The 17,530-nt window shown below is 39.9% G+C and overlaps 1 protein-coding gene across 1 annotated transcript; it reads right to left on the bottom strand.

Moving 5' to 3' along the window:
* Window positions 1-434: 434 nt before the first annotated feature.
* On the bottom strand, window positions 435-16,378 carry INPP1 (inositol polyphosphate-1-phosphatase). Its single transcript, XM_006864047.1, has 5 exons — window positions 16,112-16,378; window positions 10,101-10,161; window positions 5,713-5,913; window positions 2,695-2,869; window positions 435-1,071 (listed from the first exon to the last, which is right to left on the bottom strand). Exons 1-5 carry the CDS (start codon window positions 16,313-16,315, stop codon window positions 507-509), a joined length of 1,206 nt encoding a protein of 401 aa, XP_006864109.1. The 5' UTR covers window positions 16,316-16,378; the 3' UTR covers window positions 435-506.
* Window positions 16,379-17,530: the final 1,152 nt, after the last annotated feature.

The following is a 17,530-nucleotide window of genomic DNA, read 5'->3' as shown; positions in this document are numbered from 1 at the left end:
AACCTTATAGTCCAGTGCTTATTCTACAGAACCACACTAGGACTCCTAGACCTTAGGAATGTATTGACCTACATGAGGGAGATACGTCAAGAAACAATAGCTTTGCATATTTTTATTTTATGTAATAAGGGTTTCTACTTAACTGAAATTGGTTAAATTGTACAAATTCATAGTTGTAACTATTGCCATAGAGGTTCTTTTAAGAGGAACAAACCCCAAGCACTACCCAACCCTGAATTCTCCTTAATATTTCAGTAACATTTTACCTTTCAATTAGACGTTTTACAGTCATTTTACGAATGCAGGCTTTTCACTTTCTTCCATATTTTATTAGTGTTTCAAGCAAAACTAGTAACACTGAGAATTTCAGATATGAACTTAATTCCAGTAAATGTCACTCATTTATTGTGATTAAACACATAATAGGAAAATACTCCTCAAAAGTAAAGAGATAATGGAAAATCTTTTCACAGCGCAGTTTAAATTTACAAGAGGTCAGTTTTCATCTATGTATTTGTATCTGCAGGTACAAGGTTTTGGATGAGGCGGCTCAGGAACATCTCCAGCTGCTTCCTTGATCTGTATGCAATGAGTCCTCCCTTGTTGGCCCACTGATCGACACCAGATGCACCTTTGTTTGCTACATGGTACACCAACTCCGGAAACTCAAGCCACTTTTCTGGATTTCTTTCTAAGCATTCCTTTAGATCTACCATTCCCCCACCCATAGACCTCAGTATGGCATGAGCTGCACAAGAGTCCCACTTGAATGTGGTATCTTCTGAAAAGATGTAAATGTCAACAAGGCCTTGCACAACACACAGGCTCTTATAACCAGCTCCGGCTGCTCGAAAAATGCTATCGCCACATACACGTAACAGTGCAGTTTTGATAGTCTCCTTTTCACTTGTACTAATGACAGCCGAAAATCCCTGGGATTCTGCTTCAGAACTGGTGTTTTCCGTCAGTTGGCTCAGCGTTTCACTGCCACTTCTTTTAGGGATGGGATGCTGGAGTGAATGGACATTGGTGCCCATATAAGAAAGGCCCCAGTAGCACTCTCCTGTCCACCTACGAAAGAGTAAGTTTAGCTTGTAAGTTACCACATTCGGTTTTTCATTACACATGTTGGTCTCAGGTTTATCGATAGTATAATGTATATAATTACACATATGAGGAGGCTTCAAAAAGTTCACGGAAAAACATCCATTACCTTTCAATTTCATTTCTCCACCAACTCTCTGAAGTCCCCTTGTATATAATACATATACGTCATCATGATGTAATGAGTCTTCACAGTCCTAAGTCTAGAGATAGGTAACAAGGAGCTTACTGACGTGCTGCAGCTGCCTGTGTGGTTACAGAGTAGGACTACTTCTTTGAATTTTACCACATTATCACATCAAGGACAATGTGGGATTTGGGGCCTTCAGGAACACTGCACATTTTTGTTGCCATTTTTCGCACTTAACATTTAATAAGGACAAAAGATGAACACATAAGAGAATAGTTCTTTTCAACATGTAAATCTTTTATCATCCTTTAACAAGTTTTTCTTCATTTGGTAACTCCCATTTCTTATTCACTTGCTCTACTTTGGCTTCTAACATTGAGAAAGAGACTCATAACGCTATTCAACAATATGTATCATTTATCAATCCTTCACTTACTATGAATATTAGAGAATTTACTCCATTTACAGATGAGGTAACTCAGGGTTAGAAAAAGTCAATGACTTGTCCCAGATTACCCCAGCTACAAACCAGGCATTCTGACTCTGGGGTCAATGCCACTATTTGTAGACTACCTTCATTTATTTCAAGGTCATTAGTATGTCTGCATGCAATCCCAATTCTTTTTAGTTTCTTAATAGCCTTTTAAAGACAGCAAATACATTGTTTGGCTTGGAAGAGAAGTAGGGTGGCTGAACAAAATGAAAGTTCCAAAAGTAAAGTTTATGACTCTAAAAGAGGAAACCATTTTTAAGTCGCTTAAAGTGCCTCAAAGTTCAACATAGATAAATGGAAAAGTGAGATCTATTTCAATAAAAACCAAAATGACAGGAGAAAAGCTATTTGTTCTCATTCAGTCTCTAATGGAATGTTCCATGCACTAGCAGTAAGCCCAAAGCACAAGCCATGGATCATACATAACTGGAGTCCTCGATGCTCTGTCTGTACAATTCATGGAAAGGGCAGGGTGGAAGGGAGGAGGCAGAGACGTGAAGTGACAGCATTAGAGATAACCCCTAGGCAGATTCGAATCCTGGTCATACTACAATATTTTCATTCAATGATTTTCACATTTTGTTTTGAATCTTTTTTTAAAAAAAAAATTGTACAGAGATACAGTGGCTATATAGTAATGGCATCTGTCTTATTCAATGGTATCAGTATACAATATCACCACTCATTTATTTATCTTGTTTTGAATGAATTCTAGAAAACAGAATATGATCACTATATCCCAAACACAAAACCATGATTTCTCCAAGACAGTTATTTCTTTCCAAAGTTTCTATGGTCTCAAATCCAGGATTGACAATGGAAAGAACTTTAATTCAAACATGCAAACTTTCAGTAGGAATGACCAGATGTATTTTGTGAATGTCACGCAGAGTGAAGGCCTGATAATAAATTAAGCTGATATCATAAATCCTAAAAACCTTAAGAAACCAAAATGGTCATCTTTTACCTGAGAGTGTTGGAGTCTTGTGACACAAAAGGTTGATTAATGACTCCCATCAGGGGCAACCCTGTCTGTAGGTCATAGACACCAATTAAAATGGTAACACACTGAAGTCCAGAGGGGAAAATTCCTTGGTTGGGTTTGATGTCAACAGAGCCTTTTATATACTGATAAGTTGAATCTAAAAAAATAGAAAAAAGTTGTTCAGATTCCGGGAACTATTTAGAAGATAATGAAGAATGCATCTGTCAGTCTGTTCTATATAATTTCTCAAGGAGCCCTGACACAGTGGTTAAAGTGATTGTTAACCGAAAGATCAGTTGTTCAAAACCACCAGCCACTCCTTAGACGATGGATATGGCAGGCTGCTTTCATAAAGATGTTGTTGTTGTTGGTAAGTTTCCGTTCCGACCCCATAGCGACCTTGCATAGGGTTTCCAAGGAGCAGTTGATAAGCTTGAACTGCTGACTTTGCAGTCCAGTGCATTAACCCTCAGCACCACACCAGGACTCCTCATAAAGACGTACGGGACTGGAAGCCCTATGGAGCAGTCTACTGTAAGTTAGTCTTGACTCAGTGGCAATGGGTTTGGCTTTGGCTTTTGGTGTATCATTTCTCTATGAATTTGGTAACCAATCAAGTTTAATCTTTGGCTGTTATTTGTAGTGAACTGTTTTATCTGACCTTTTGTTGTTGTTGTTGTGTGCCATGGAGTCGGTACTGACCCATAGAGACCTTATGCACAGCAGAATGAAACACTACCTGATCCTGGGCCAGCCTCATTACTGTTGCCACGGTTGAGTACATCGATGCTTCCACTTGGCCAATCCATCTCGTTGGGGGTCTTCCTCTTTTTCTCTGACCCTCCACCTTACCAAACATGATATCCTTTCTCCAGTGACTGGTCCCTCCTGACAATATGTCCAAAGTCTGAGAGATGAAGTTTGGTCATCTTGGCCTCCAAGGAGCACTCTGGCTGCACTTCTTCCAAAATGGATTTATTGGTTCTTTTGGCAGCCCGTGGCACTTTCAACATTGTCCTCCAACACCATAACTTAAAAGCATCAATTATTCACCTTTCATAAGCTGTTTGTCTTTCGCTTTCCCAACTAAAAGGGAACTCTTTAACAGAGCAGGAGCTTTGTATGTCTGTTAGTATGTGTACATGTTGTGTTTATGTGAACGGTCCCTATAGCATCTAGCATAGCATACTGCATATAATAAACATGCAAATATTCAGAACAAGCTAAAAACTGAGGGTTACTGCCAAGATCTTTGTTAAGTTGCTGCTAAGTGCTGTTGAGTCAGTTCCAACTCATAGTGATCCTGTATAGGGTTTCTTAGGAGCAAATGGTGGATTTGAACCACTGCCTTTTCAGTCCATTGCATTATCCTGCAATGCCACACCAGGACTCCATGAGATCATTTAGAGCTGTTATAATCAAGGATTACACTAAGATGGGATGGAGCAATCTCCTCCTGAGAATCTGTCAGGGGTGGAATTACCCAACTTGCTTCCTTTTGTTTTTGTTCCTCAAGTTAGAAGGAGGAAGAAGATAATTCTGGTGGCACAAAGGATCTAAAAATAAATTGCTACTGCTCCTATGAAAAAGAGGATTTCTGATGTGGCTCTAGGGATTAACACTGGGATTCTAACCATAGGGTCAGTGGTTCAAACCCACCAACTACTGCTCGGAAACCCTTTACAGGGTCACTATGAATTGGAGCTAACTTGATGGCACTTAGCAACAACAACAACAGTGAAAATGAAGCTGAAGAGCTTGGTTTACCCTTATGAAGTATACATGGTGGCAGCTGTCTGCCATCATCAGTGAGTTAACACAGTTAATGGTACATGGACTTAAGAGTCAAATGGTTGATTTAAAAACTCAGCACAGGGTGGAAGCAAGATCCAGGAGACCCCTTGTCCCTTAGAAATCCTAAGATTTGGAGAACAGGTCTTACTTTCCATAATCTGTTGGTTGAATAGTATATAATTCTCTGATGACTAGAGCCACTTCTATAGAATTGTGTTAATATGTTTATAGGATGGGAAGATAGGGTTTTCATTTGTTCATTTGTTTTGTCTGCTCAGCAAAAGCATGTACTGGGTAGAATATGCCACTGAAGCAATCAATAAATCAATAAATCAATAAATCAAAAAAATAATCTTAAAATTAATACCTAGGACTTTGTATTACCAACAGAAACAAGAGGACTTTGGGTTTACAGCACCACTAAGATAAAACCTATACCATTAGTGCAAGGAGTTATAGATTATGATTCTACCACAAAGATGAAAACACATACATGGAAGTAGTGAGGTTAAAACGGAGCCCACTGATCATGAGTTACATTAGAGGTTTGGTTTAATCTGTCTAAAGTTTTTGTTTATGCAATCCAATTAGTTGTCAATGGCTAAAAAGAAGGATGTTTCACTTAAAATATTAGATACATGTTTTTATTTTAAAATCTGAAGATCTGGCCTGCCATCCCACATACCCACAATCAACTGGAGGCAAGTGTCCTTTAGATGATATATGTGCTAAAGTGTCTGTAACACTGGTCACAGCATTCTGCTCTCACTCATTTATCTCCAGGAGCCATTTGAATTTGAATTCCCTGTGTTGAGAAGTCTAGCAAGGACGTGTTAACATAGTTTTGTATTATCTGTTTGTATGTGTACATGTATGTCTGTATGTGTATACACATATGCACATATTCAAGGGGCTTCAAAAAGTTTGTGAAAAAAGTCCATTATCTTTTCATTCCAGTTTTCCATGAAATACTTGAAGCCTCCTCCTTGTACATATCATACACATATATGTGTGTGTGCATATATATAAACACACACACACACATTATATAATACATGGCCCTCAATTCATTTATTTTAAAATCTTCCAATTAAAAAAACAAAAAAGAAATAAACTACATTCAAGGATTTATGTTTCTAAGCAAAAATCAAACAAAGAAAGCATATAAGAACAAACAAATGAAAGCAAACACTCTCCTATACTTACCTATTGGATCCACCCATATTCCCAAAATGTCCTGTGGAATACTGATCTTGATTGAGTCCAGAGTTGGGTCAGTAAAGGACACATCCTGATGAACAACCTTGGCTAATGCTTCAGATGCCAACTTATTACCATTAAGGACTTTGCTAAGAAGCTCTGTCGTTTCTGCCTCTGTTGAACACAGTCTCAAGATAATCTTTTCCCCTGGAGTAAAGACAAACTAAAAGCCGTTACATTTTAATAGTTTCAGTGGAGAAAGAATGAGAAAAAGAAAAGGGGGCATGAAGAGTCAAAGTTGTACATATCAGTGGCTCTGAACTTGGCATAATGCCAGGATCACCTGGTGGGGGGTCACAGATGCCAGTGGTTGTTCATGCACCTAATCCAAGTAGCTAGGGTTGGGTTCCAGGAATCAAGGGACTCCTCCCATCAGAAATATCTACATAGGCACAGGTACACAATTTTGTTTACAATGTAAAAGAGATCATGATCACTTAAGTGTCAAATACCTAGAAACTGAGTAACACCCTGCTCAAAGTGATTAGGTAGTTTGAGCAGTAGAAGAAATAAAACGTGAACTCAAAAGTTCCTAGAAACAAACAAAAATGAAAACACAACATATCAAAATATATGGGACATGGTGAAAGCGGTGCTGAGAGGACAATTTATTGCAATAAATGCACACATCCAAAAAGAAAGAACCAAAATTAGCACATTAACACAGCATCTACAACAATTAGACACAAACCAACAGAGAGAACCTACAGCCACCAAAAGAAAAGAAATAATAAAGATTAGAGCAGAAATAAATGAGATAGAAAACTAACACTATACAAAGCATCAACAGGACAAGAAGCTGGTTCTTTGAAAGGATTAACAAAATTGACAAACCATTTGCAAACCTAACAAAAGAAAAGAGGGAGAAAACATAAATAACACACATTAGAAACCACACGGGTGATATCACAACGGAACCAAAGGAAATAAAAAGGTTAATAACACAGGATAGTTGGGTGGTAGGGAGGGGGACAATACACAAGAAGGTGGAGGGGAATGAAAGAACAAAGCAGACAGGAAAACAATTAGGTAGGTTTGCATGGGTTAAGTGGGACAGAGTTAAATAATGATGTATGCATAACCTTGAAAAAACAGGTCTCTGGTATACAGAGATTGAGACATTGTTGGAATGGGGAAAAGAGGGGAAATAATGTTAAGATGATTTGCTGTTTTGAATATTGGTTTGTCTGGTATACCATCATAAAATAGACTCTTGAGGGGGAGAAAAATGAATAGCCGGAAATATCACCATAGAAAGCTTGTGAGTCCGTCTTCTGCCTATAACTGATTGGAATACCTAATTAGGGGCTACAAAGTACCAGTGAAGGAGGCTTCCTGCAGAGCCTCTGCATTACATAAGATTATAGGTTGAACCCTGAACCCCATCTGGAATCTTCTGAGGTGGGAAATTTCCACTTGAAAGGACAAGCAGACCAGCCTGAAGTGGCTAGAAACATAAGATACTTCTTGAAAGAAAGACCAACAGGAAAAATACAAAACAGTAAAAGCAGACCGACTGATTACTACAAGAACAAGTAAGTTGCTCACCCAGAAGACATCAAGGCAAGTGGTCAGGTCCCCTCAGGGTAAATCCCCTTCCAAGACTAAGACTCAATGGGAACACATGCTCTGACTTGTCACCAATAAGGGGAAGTGAAGGAAAAACAGCAATGAAGCTGTGAGCTAAGCCTTACAACATTCAATAGACTCCAGTGAACTTGGGTGGAGACCTGGTTGGCAAGCAGTATGGCAAGGCCTGGGGACTCTTGGGACCAGAGTCAGTGACATAGCCACAGAGGACTAGAGTGGAGAGTGAAGCGTCCAGCTGATAAGAAGAGAGGGCATATGCATAACTACATCCACACTTGCAGATAATACCCACTTGACCTGGCTTCAATGATTGGATGATCAGAGCTCAACTAGAAGAAGAAAGAAGAGGAAAAAAAAAAAAAAAAGAGTAATCTGATACAATTTGATGAACTTGACCTACACATATGGATGCATTAACTCAAAAGAGGGAACAATTCTTTACAGCGAGGATCATTCCCACCCCCTCAATACACAGGGTAGACAGGGATGGGCAAGTTGGACATTGGCTACCCAAAATGGGGGTAGGGGGACTACTACAAAGGCAAGAAGTGACTGGCTTACAAACTTTCAAGTGGGAGTCTAGATCCAGAGGGCGCAGAGGAAGGTAGACTTTTCACTGAGTAGTATCCAATCTGTTTGGGAAGGACTGATGAAAGGAGATGGGGATAGAACTCATGTGGTACAATAGTGAATAATCACTATCAGGACTGATTCTGAGGGTTGGAAATGTAAAGGTAGACATTTTGTAACAAAAGGAGGGGAGTGGTTGAATTTGCAGGACATGATCGGAGGCCCCTGGAACCATCAAGGGAGAAGAGCGGAGAGCAGGACTCTACTCAGAGAAACAGGGATGCCAGAGATGGAGGCAAAGACGATGACGTGAAGAGACAGAGCAGCTGGGAACTCTAGACCCAGAGAGCGAGAGGAGCAGTGTGCTGAAGACCAAGGGGCAGGCTTGCGGGGTTGGTTGGTTGATGGTGCATAGAGAGGATTGTAACCATGGCAATGTAACGATATAAGATAGGATGAATGTAAAGCTAATGTTCTCCCATGTAAATTATCACATAATTTACAATAAAACAGTTAAAAAGAAAAGAAATAGTCAACTAGACTTAGTTAAATTCAAATGAAGTTAGACTGTTAAAGTTGGGAAACACTAAGGCTATCTACTCTGGATTCAATACATAACAGGATTCTTCAGAACAACAAATCATCTATCACTCCTTTGTTTTAAATTCTCAGGTTGATTCCCATTACACTTAGAGGGGAGCCCACACTCCTTCCCACCACCTGTGAGCCACCTGAGCTGGTCCTAGACTCACCATTCTGTCTCTGTTCCTCTAACATGCTAAGTTCATTTCCTCCTCGAGAAGTAGAGGCCTAAAATTCAGCTTTCAAAAAAAAAGTATATAGAATGCACTTCTGCCTTGTAATGCTAGACGTTGTTAAGTGCTGTTGAGCAGGTAATGTTGAGTCGGTTCTGACTCTAAGAGATCCCATTATAGGATTTTCTGAGGATACGATGGTGGTTTTGAACTGCCATCTGGACGGTTAGCAGTCCAGTGTTTATCCTACAGCACCACTCCAGGATTCTATAATGCCAGATAAATTATGTATTAAAGTAAACTGTTTATGCAGTAGCCAAGCGTAGGATTTTAAACAGAACTTCTTATGAGTCAATCACATGAGTTTTATGTTCTTTTTAACTTTAAGAAGTCTAAATGGGATTTCTCTCTCTTCTGACTGTGATACAACTTTGTTGTTGTTAAGTGCCGTTGTGTTGGTTCTGACTCACAGCAACCTTGTATAGGGTTTCTGACAAGTGGCTGATAGGTTTGAATCACTGACCTTGCAATCCAGTGTTCATCCTACAGCACCACACCAGGATTGCATGATACAACTAACTACATCTTAATATACCACCCTTGAAGGAGACTTATCATTTTTTTACAGCTTACCTAAAAGACAGTTATTTTGTTCTCTGTTAATGTGCTTCTAGATGTTCAACTATTTGTCAAGTGACCAGTCTTTTCAAGTTCACCATATTAATTTAGTACCATTAATCAAACAAACACCCAACAAGTTAAAACAATTTGTTCCTATGAAAATAATTAGATAGGAATTTTGATATTTCTAAACCACAGGGTCGCTATGAGTTGGACCGACTCCACTGCACATAACACCACCACCACCACTATACCACAGGAGATCGTTAAAGGAAAATCTGGCCCATAGGAAACTAGGATTTCAAGCTTGATCCTAAAAGGTATCTTTAGTCTAACTTCCTTTTACAGAGGCTCTGAGACCCAGAGAAGTGACAAAGTAATCTACTCAAGATTACATGGTATTGCAGGTTCAGAGCCTCTTGTCTACATTTTTAGTCAAGGTCCACGAACTCCCCAGGGTGTCTGTACAGTAGTATAGGTATGCATTTTTCTGGGGGCAGCTTTGCCTTCTATCAAAGTTCCATAGAGCCCTGAAACTTTGCCAAAGATTAAAGGCATAAATTTTAGACAAATACTCATACATGTGGATCTTCTAAACAATCCTAGATACCACATCTCTATAACTTAAGTGGCATGATATCATGATGTAGAGTTTCAATGAAGCCTCACGTTCAAATATATTGTGTTGTTTACATTGAAAAGCTACTAAGCATTCATTAATTTCGAGGTGCAAACTGGAGATCACAATACCATTATGATAATTAAATTACAGAAACACATTAAGATTCTTAAACTTACCCAAATCATTCGTAAACTCATTAGATTCTTCTCCAGAAATTTTTTCCCCCAAACCTGGAAACTAAATAATTCAGAGCAAAACAAAAAAATAGTTAAATTCTGAACACAATTTCATTGTATATTTCAAAATTCAGCAGCACATTTAAATTTGAAATTCTAAAACGTACAATTCCCCAAAGTGCAATAATAATAATAATAATAAAGTGGAAGAAACGCCATCAGAATGTTACTTAGAAATGAGGAAGGCAAAACTTCATCCTCATCTTTAGACATGTGATCAAGACAAGGACACCATGCTTAGTACAGTGGGTGGTGGTAGTAGTGGTTATGTCCTGTGGAGTCAGACTCGTAGGAACCCTGTATAGGGTTTCCGAAGCTGTAAATCTTTATGGGAACAGAGAGCCTCATCTTTCTCCCGCGAAACAGCTTGTAGTTTCAAATTGCTAACTTGAGGTTAGCAGCCCGACTCATAACCACTACGCTACCAGAGCTCCTTTAGTTAAAGTACAGGATCAGCAAAAAAAAAGAGGAAGACCCTCAATGGATGGATTGACATAGTGACAGCAAGAATGGACTCAAACGTAACACTTGTGAGGATGATGAAGGACCAGTCAGTCTTTCATTCTGTCGTGCATGGCTTATTATGAGTCAGAATTGACTCGATGGCACCTAACAAAAGTAATAATTCCCAAAATTAATCAAGGTATAAACAAAAATCAACCTGGTTCAGTGCTTAGTTTTCTAATATTATCCTGACCTTTGCCCCTTTACTCACTGCCCCTGAGTTAATCTCAACTCACAATGATGCTATAGGACAGTAGAATTGCTCATAGGGCTGTTGAGACTGTAAATCTCTACAGAAGCAAACTGCCTCATCTTTCTCCCACAGAGTGGCTTGGTGTGTTTGAAACACCAACCTTTAGGTTAGCAGTCCAATGCTCAGAAAGTCAAAATTATGCTAGGGGTTCTGTTCTTCTTTCCATTTACATACGTATTTTTACAAACTTCACCTTCCTACTGAAGGGACACACACAGCACTAGAGTGTTTGCAGTTGAGATAGTCTAACTTTAACAGCACCCTAGTAGCTTATATGGTTAATGCTGATATTGATGTCATAGGTGGAATTGTGTTCCCTAAAATTTCAATCCCTTGACCATGATTCTCAATGGTTTGCTATTACGCTATGATGTAATTTGGCAGTTATATAATGATCCCAAGATGTGATCGTATATATGCAAATCAGCTGCAAGAAGATTAAGGGTGAGATGCAGTACCCTTAACCCCATCACAGTTCTCATCGAATGTAAAAGTCCTCATCAAATGTAAAAGTCCTCATCAAATGTAAAAGAAGTTTCCCATTTCCCTAGGGTGTGGTGTGCAAAACCTTTAATCTTACAAGGCACAAAAGGAGAAAGAAGTGAGCAGTGAAAGAGTGTCCGACTACCACCAAGAAAGAAGAGGCAGCAATGGATCATGTCCTTTGGACCTTGGTTTCTGTACTGGGAACTCCTAAAATCCAGGGAAAGATTAGAGAGATCTCCTAAATCCAAGATACAAGAGCTCTCCAGGGAATCACAGGCCTACAGATGCTGAAAGGAAACAAGGACCTTCCTCCTAACTGTAAGCCAACAGAGAGATAAAGCCTTCCCATAAAGTTGATGCCATGAATTTGGACTTCCAGCCTCTTAACCGGTGAGAAAAAAATGTCTGTTCATTAAAGGCATCATCAATTTATGGTATTTGTTATAGCAGCACTTGATAAGTAAAAGAGAATTATGTACTGCAAATGTGGTACTGTTCTAACACACACCTAAAATGTGCAAGTAGTTTTGGAATTGGGTAGTGAATAAAGGCTACTAAGCTGCTTAATAGTAAAAGCCTATATTGCCTGAAGAGACTCTTCGTGGATTTATAGATATCAAATGGGATTCTGTCGAGGACTCAGAAGCGAGGACAGTTTAACACCAGAAATGGCACAGATGATAAGAAGTAGCGGCAGAGAAATTGCAACAGTAGAGCCAGGAGACTAACTCAAGATGGCATAGGAACCAACCCATGGAGCGCTAGCCCAGTCTCTGGGCTCTAATCAGCAGAACTAAATAAAGAGCTTTGTAATACTGGCTTGAACATGGCAGAGGCCAGGTTGGCCTCCTCGAGAGACCAAGGAGCCATGCAGCAGAAGCTAAAGAGACAAGGATCATGGAAGCAGAGACATTGGGTGGGAAGGTCAAGCCTTCTTGAGTTTCCTAAATTTCATAAGGTTGGATTTTCACTAACTCAGTTCCAGAGTATGTGGTCACTACCCAAAGCTGAGGGGGTGGGGCTCCCATGCCCGTGGGGGAGGAAGAATGGGCCTACTGAGACCAAAGGGGTGGGATCACAACTCCTAAGGACAAGGAAAGTAGAGCCACTCAGAAACATGAAAAGCAGAGTTGCTGTTTCTGTGGTCAGGGAAGGCAGATTGAAACCAAGGGTCAAGGGGCCTTCAACCAGAATTCAGAGAACATGGCCAACACCCAGAGCCTGGAGGGTTAGGCCATTTGCCTAGATGGTCTCAGAGAACAAAAGATTATTTTCAAGCCTTGAAAGAAATGCAAATTGTTCTGGGTTTTTAATTTGCTCAGTGCCCTGTTTCCCTCCAATGCTCCCATTTGTAATGGAAATGCCTGCCTTTTGTCTGCTCCACCAAGGTACTCTGGAAGTAAATAACTTTTATCTACATCCACAGTAAAGAGAAATTTTGCCTCAGGTTGAAATTCGGACTTGGGAGACTCTGGGGATGATTTGATAGGGTGAAAGTGCTTTACATGTGGCAAGTCCATGAATTTTGGATATCATGGATTGAATTGTATTTGTAGAGTCTGACTCAGATTCATACCAACCCTGTAGGACAGAGTAGAACTTCCCCACAAGGTTTCCATGGCTACTTCTTAGCCTAAGTCTACTTCATAAGTACTTCTTAGCACAAATAGACTGCCACATCTTCCCTTCCATGAAGTAGCTGGTGGGTTCAAACCACCAACTTTCAAGTCAACAGTTTAGTGCTAAACAACTGTACTTGATCTTCTGAATAATAAGGATAATTTTTCTCAAAATATGTACTGGATTATAATCATGAGGTTCTTGGGGAACAAAAGCAAGAAAATGCTTCAGATATTTGAACTCAGTCATTCTTGGAGGACTAGTGAACACAAACACTTGCTATTTTTCTCTTTGGCAGAACAGTACAAATCAACAGGGTCTGGAAATGAACTTATTTAACAAGGTTTTGTTGAGGCAGCGCGAGTCAGAAAGAACTCAACTTGAAAATCTTAAAGAGCAAAGTTTACTGCCGACAGCCAGAGTGTCAGCTAAAGCCCAAATCACTCTGAGCCCGAAGCCAGCAGGGGGACAGGATTTTATACAAGAAGCACAGAGCGGTTAAAACAAACATGTCTTGTCAGCTGGGGTGGTAAATTCCAGCAGACCCTTATCCTGTAGAATAAACCCACCAATAAAACCCTCATCTGGCTTGTATGGATGGTTTTAAGTTTTAACCTGTTTGTTCAGGTGTCCTTGGATCATCTTGACCTTTGCGGTTTTTCTGTAAAAATTTATTATTTTTCCATAGGGTGAGGTGGGGGATGAAGAGGGGGGCAGGGTGAAATGGGGCTGAAAGGACTTAGTAGATACCTAGCTTAAATGGGGGTTGTTAGTCATGCTCTAACAGTTTGAGGCTGAGTCTCCTCAGACTACTTAAAAACTGTTTCTGAGGCTACAAAACATAAGGTCCTAAAACAAAGTTATATAAGTGAAACTATTTTCTTTCAATAATTACTTACCAGTTTTACATATACGTCCTCAATGAACAATTATCTGAATTGGTTATAATACTTTGGGGAAAATATTAGCACAAAAATTAACATGAACAAATTTCTAATCTAGTTGCTAAACTATCCTTTGCACCCAGCTATCTTGATCAGTAGCAAACAAAATAAATTTGCTTCATTTAGTTTACTATGTTGTTGTTGTTATGTGCGGTGGAGTTGGTTCCGACTCATAGCAACCCTGTACAGAGGATTTCCAAGGCTGTAAATCTTTACGGGAGCAGAAAGCCTCATCTTTCTCCTACAGAACAGCTGGTAGTTTTGAACTGCTGACCTTAAGGTTCACAGCCCAATTCTTTACCACTACGCTACCAGAGCTACTATGGTGTTGTTGTTAAGTGCCGTCGAGTCAGTTCCAACCCATAGCAACCCTGTACAGGGTTTCCAAGGAGCAGCTGGTGAGCTTGAACCTCCAACCTTGCAGTTCAAATGGCTTTGACTGGCACATTAACCCACAGCACCACACCAGAGCTACTATTGTTGCTATGTGCTGTGGAGTCAGTTCCAACTCATAGCGACCCTGCATAGGGTTTCCGAGGCTGCAAATCTTTAAGGGAGCAGAAAGCCTCATCTTTCTCCCATTTTAATATAGCTGGTAGTTTTCAACTGCTGACCTTGAAATTAGCAGCTTGATTCATTATCACTAAGCTACCAGAGCTACTACAGCCAGGTATTATTGGGTCTGAAAAAGTAGAGTTTGTAGAGATCTCAAGCTTGTGGATTCCACTTGATCATGCTAAAAGGACCCCTAATTATTTTAGAACTTCATAGAAACTAACAATACATTGGAGTCCTGGTATGGCACAGTGGGATACAGCACTGGATCGCCAAGTTCAGTTTGAACCACAAGGTCGGCAGTTCAAATTCACCAGCCTCTTAGAAACCCTATGTTGTTGTTGTTATTGTTAGGTGTCATCAAGTTGGTACCAACTCATAGCGACCTTATGCACAGCAGAACGAAACACTGCCCGATCCTGGGCCAACCTCACTGTCATTGCTATGCTTGAGCCCACGGAAACCCTATACATGGTCACTATGAGTCGGAACCAACTCGGTGGCACTTAACAATTACTATATTACATGATGCTTTATGTCATAAAGTTCTATCCCCCGCCCAAATTCTAAACGTATGCAATTAGATTATAAAAGGCAACACAAAATTGCAAAGCCAGTGTGCCTCTATTCTAAAGCTGATCATGCCATTTATTTGCTGTGCAACTTTGGGCAAGTTAGATAACCTCTCTGAGCCTCACTTTTCACAGCCATTACATTGAAATCCTGGTGTGGTGCTGTGGGTTAATGCGCCAGACTGCAAAGCCATTTGAACTGCAAGATTGTTGGTTCAAGCTCACCAGCTGCTCAGAAACCCTATACAGGGTCGTTATGGGTCAGAACTGACTCAACGCACTTAACAACAACATTGAAATACTAGTTCTTACCTTACATAATATGTGTAAAAGTCCTTAGAATAGTGCCTTGCACACAGTAATCACTTTTAAGTGTCTACTAGTGTTGTGTTGGTACCTAACAACAAGTGCTGTGTTTATTTCTACTTGGGAATGCAGGTTCTTTTTCCCAGTCAGTTCAAGATACTTTTTCTAGGAAACAAAAGGGTAACTAAAAGTCTCCAGGAGTCTACAAGTCTGTAACCAAAGTAACCATGAGAAAAATCACTAAGTCAAAAAGTGAAAATTAATATACCATGTCAAACAAACCAAACAAGTTACAGAACAGTATGCTCTCATTTCTGCAGAAATAAATGACACGTGTCACACATACGCATAGAAGGAAAAGAATCTAACAATAAGTTACATATATTGTCATGGTTTCCTCTAGTGGTAGGGTTATGAGGTTTCTTATTTTTTTTTAAGGTCATTAATAAATGAAAGCTCGGTACTAAAATGTTCATCTCTAAGTTTTATAACTGGGAATGATTCTTCTTTGCTTTTCAGTACTTAAAATTTTTTCTGGATATTTTATTAATAGTATAATCAAAACAAGGAGGTGGGGAAACCAAAATGTTTATTTTAATCCAAGGTGCTAGTATGCTGAGAGGACAAGAAAAAAAAACATGCTATTCTATAATGAGAAAAAAACCACAGTGGCAAATATTTTGCAACTGCCTTGACTGTGACCTTTCTTACCTTGTTCTCCATATTCTGTTTTATAACTTCCTGTACCAGTACATCAGCCAGGGTCTTGAAATCAACCGTGAACTTCTTGTTCTTTTCTCCCTCTTTCTTTTCTTCTATCAGCAGCTGGAAGAGAGCTTCCTGCTGCCTGCATGCCCGAGCGATGTTGGCAGCTTTCTCAGCGACACAGAGCAGCTCCCGGAGGATATCTGACATTTCTGAACCGTGCTTTCTGCTGCAGCTGCTGGAGGAATCAGCACCCACCGTCTAAGCTGTCAGCTGGTAAAGTACAAGAATGTGAAAGAGAAAGCAATTCAGAGAGCGATGTAGAGCGCCTCTAGCACTAACAACAACCCATCACCTGGCAGTCAACCTGGTTAGCTTGGCTGAATAGCATAGATGGAATTCACATCACCTGTGTGGGAGTAAGAGTGTAAATGGAAACTACAATGTGAAGCTTATTTTTTAATCTCTAAAACAAATTATTGAATTTTGCTCTTGGTTTAATAGCCCTTTTGAGACTGAAAATTATTGTGATGATTTATACACCGTTTTATTGTCAAGGAAATTGAAGATTAGAGATGTTAAGTAACTTGTTCAGGATTATACAAGACTAAATGGCAGGGCTTGAAATTCTGCTCTGGGCAGATTCATCCTGGTTCAAACTCCTACTGAGAATTTGCATTTCCTCTTTATAGATACTGAATCAGATTCTAGTTTAACAAGATCTCCAAGTGATTCTGATAAATCGCCAGGTGTATGTGTAAGAATCACTTAGGACTCTTGTTAAAAAGTAGGTCTGATTCAGTATCTCTGGGATGGTGTCAAAAATAGCACAGGAGTAAAGTCTGACATCCTCTAACGTCACACGTGGGAAAGAGAATTAAGATTTGCATCAGCAGCCTACGGTCAGCATGCCTCTACCGTCCAAACTTTTTACCAATTCTTATACCAACTATCTTCCTTCTCCACCCACCCCACAGCCTTCTCTACTTCTCTGCTGGCTTTGATGATTCATTGCCCTGGCCTCACACAGACAATACTCACGATGATGGTGTTTATTAGGGAAATAACAGGTTACAATGCAAGATTAGAAACAACTCTGAAGACAGTTTTTCAATCAGGACAGCTCTTCTCAGCAGTCTCCAAAGGCACCTCTACCTCTCTCTGACCCTCAGGGTCAGCAGTCTCTGCCTTGCGCAGGTAAGTATTATAAAGCTCTTTTAGCACTGGACAATGAATAAAGATGCTCCTGAGAAGCCAGGATGATGAGACTTTGTCTCTCATACTTTTGACATATTATCAGGTGGGACCAGGCTCTGCAGAAGGACATCATGCATGTTCAAGTGGAGGGTCAACAAAATAAAGAGATGGATTGGTACAGTGGTAATAGCAATGGGCTCAAGTATAGCAATAATTGTGAGGGTGACA

This window comes from Chrysochloris asiatica, unplaced genomic scaffold, assembly GCF_000296735.1.
Source record: "Chrysochloris asiatica unplaced genomic scaffold, ChrAsi1.0 scaffold00059, whole genome shotgun sequence".
Lineage (NCBI taxonomy): Eukaryota > Metazoa > Chordata > Mammalia > Afrosoricida > Chrysochloridae > Chrysochloris > Chrysochloris asiatica.
This window is presented reverse-complemented; position numbering and strand designations above follow the sequence as displayed.

Excerpts from the sequence above, each read along its gene's own strand:
- INPP1 (XM_006864047.1), bottom strand. The coding sequence starts at position 16,315 with ATGTCAGATATCCTCCGGGAGCTGCTCTGTGTCGCTGAGAAAGCTGCC. Across the intron at positions 5,914-10,100 it reads TGAGTTTACGAATGATTTGG|GGGAAAAGATTATCTTGAGA; the intron begins GTAAGTTTAAGA and ends TCTTTACTCCAG. Across the intron at positions 1,072-2,694 it reads CAAGACTCCAACACTCTCAG|GTGGACAGGAGAGTGCTACT; the intron begins GTAAAAGATGAC and ends ACTCTTTCGTAG.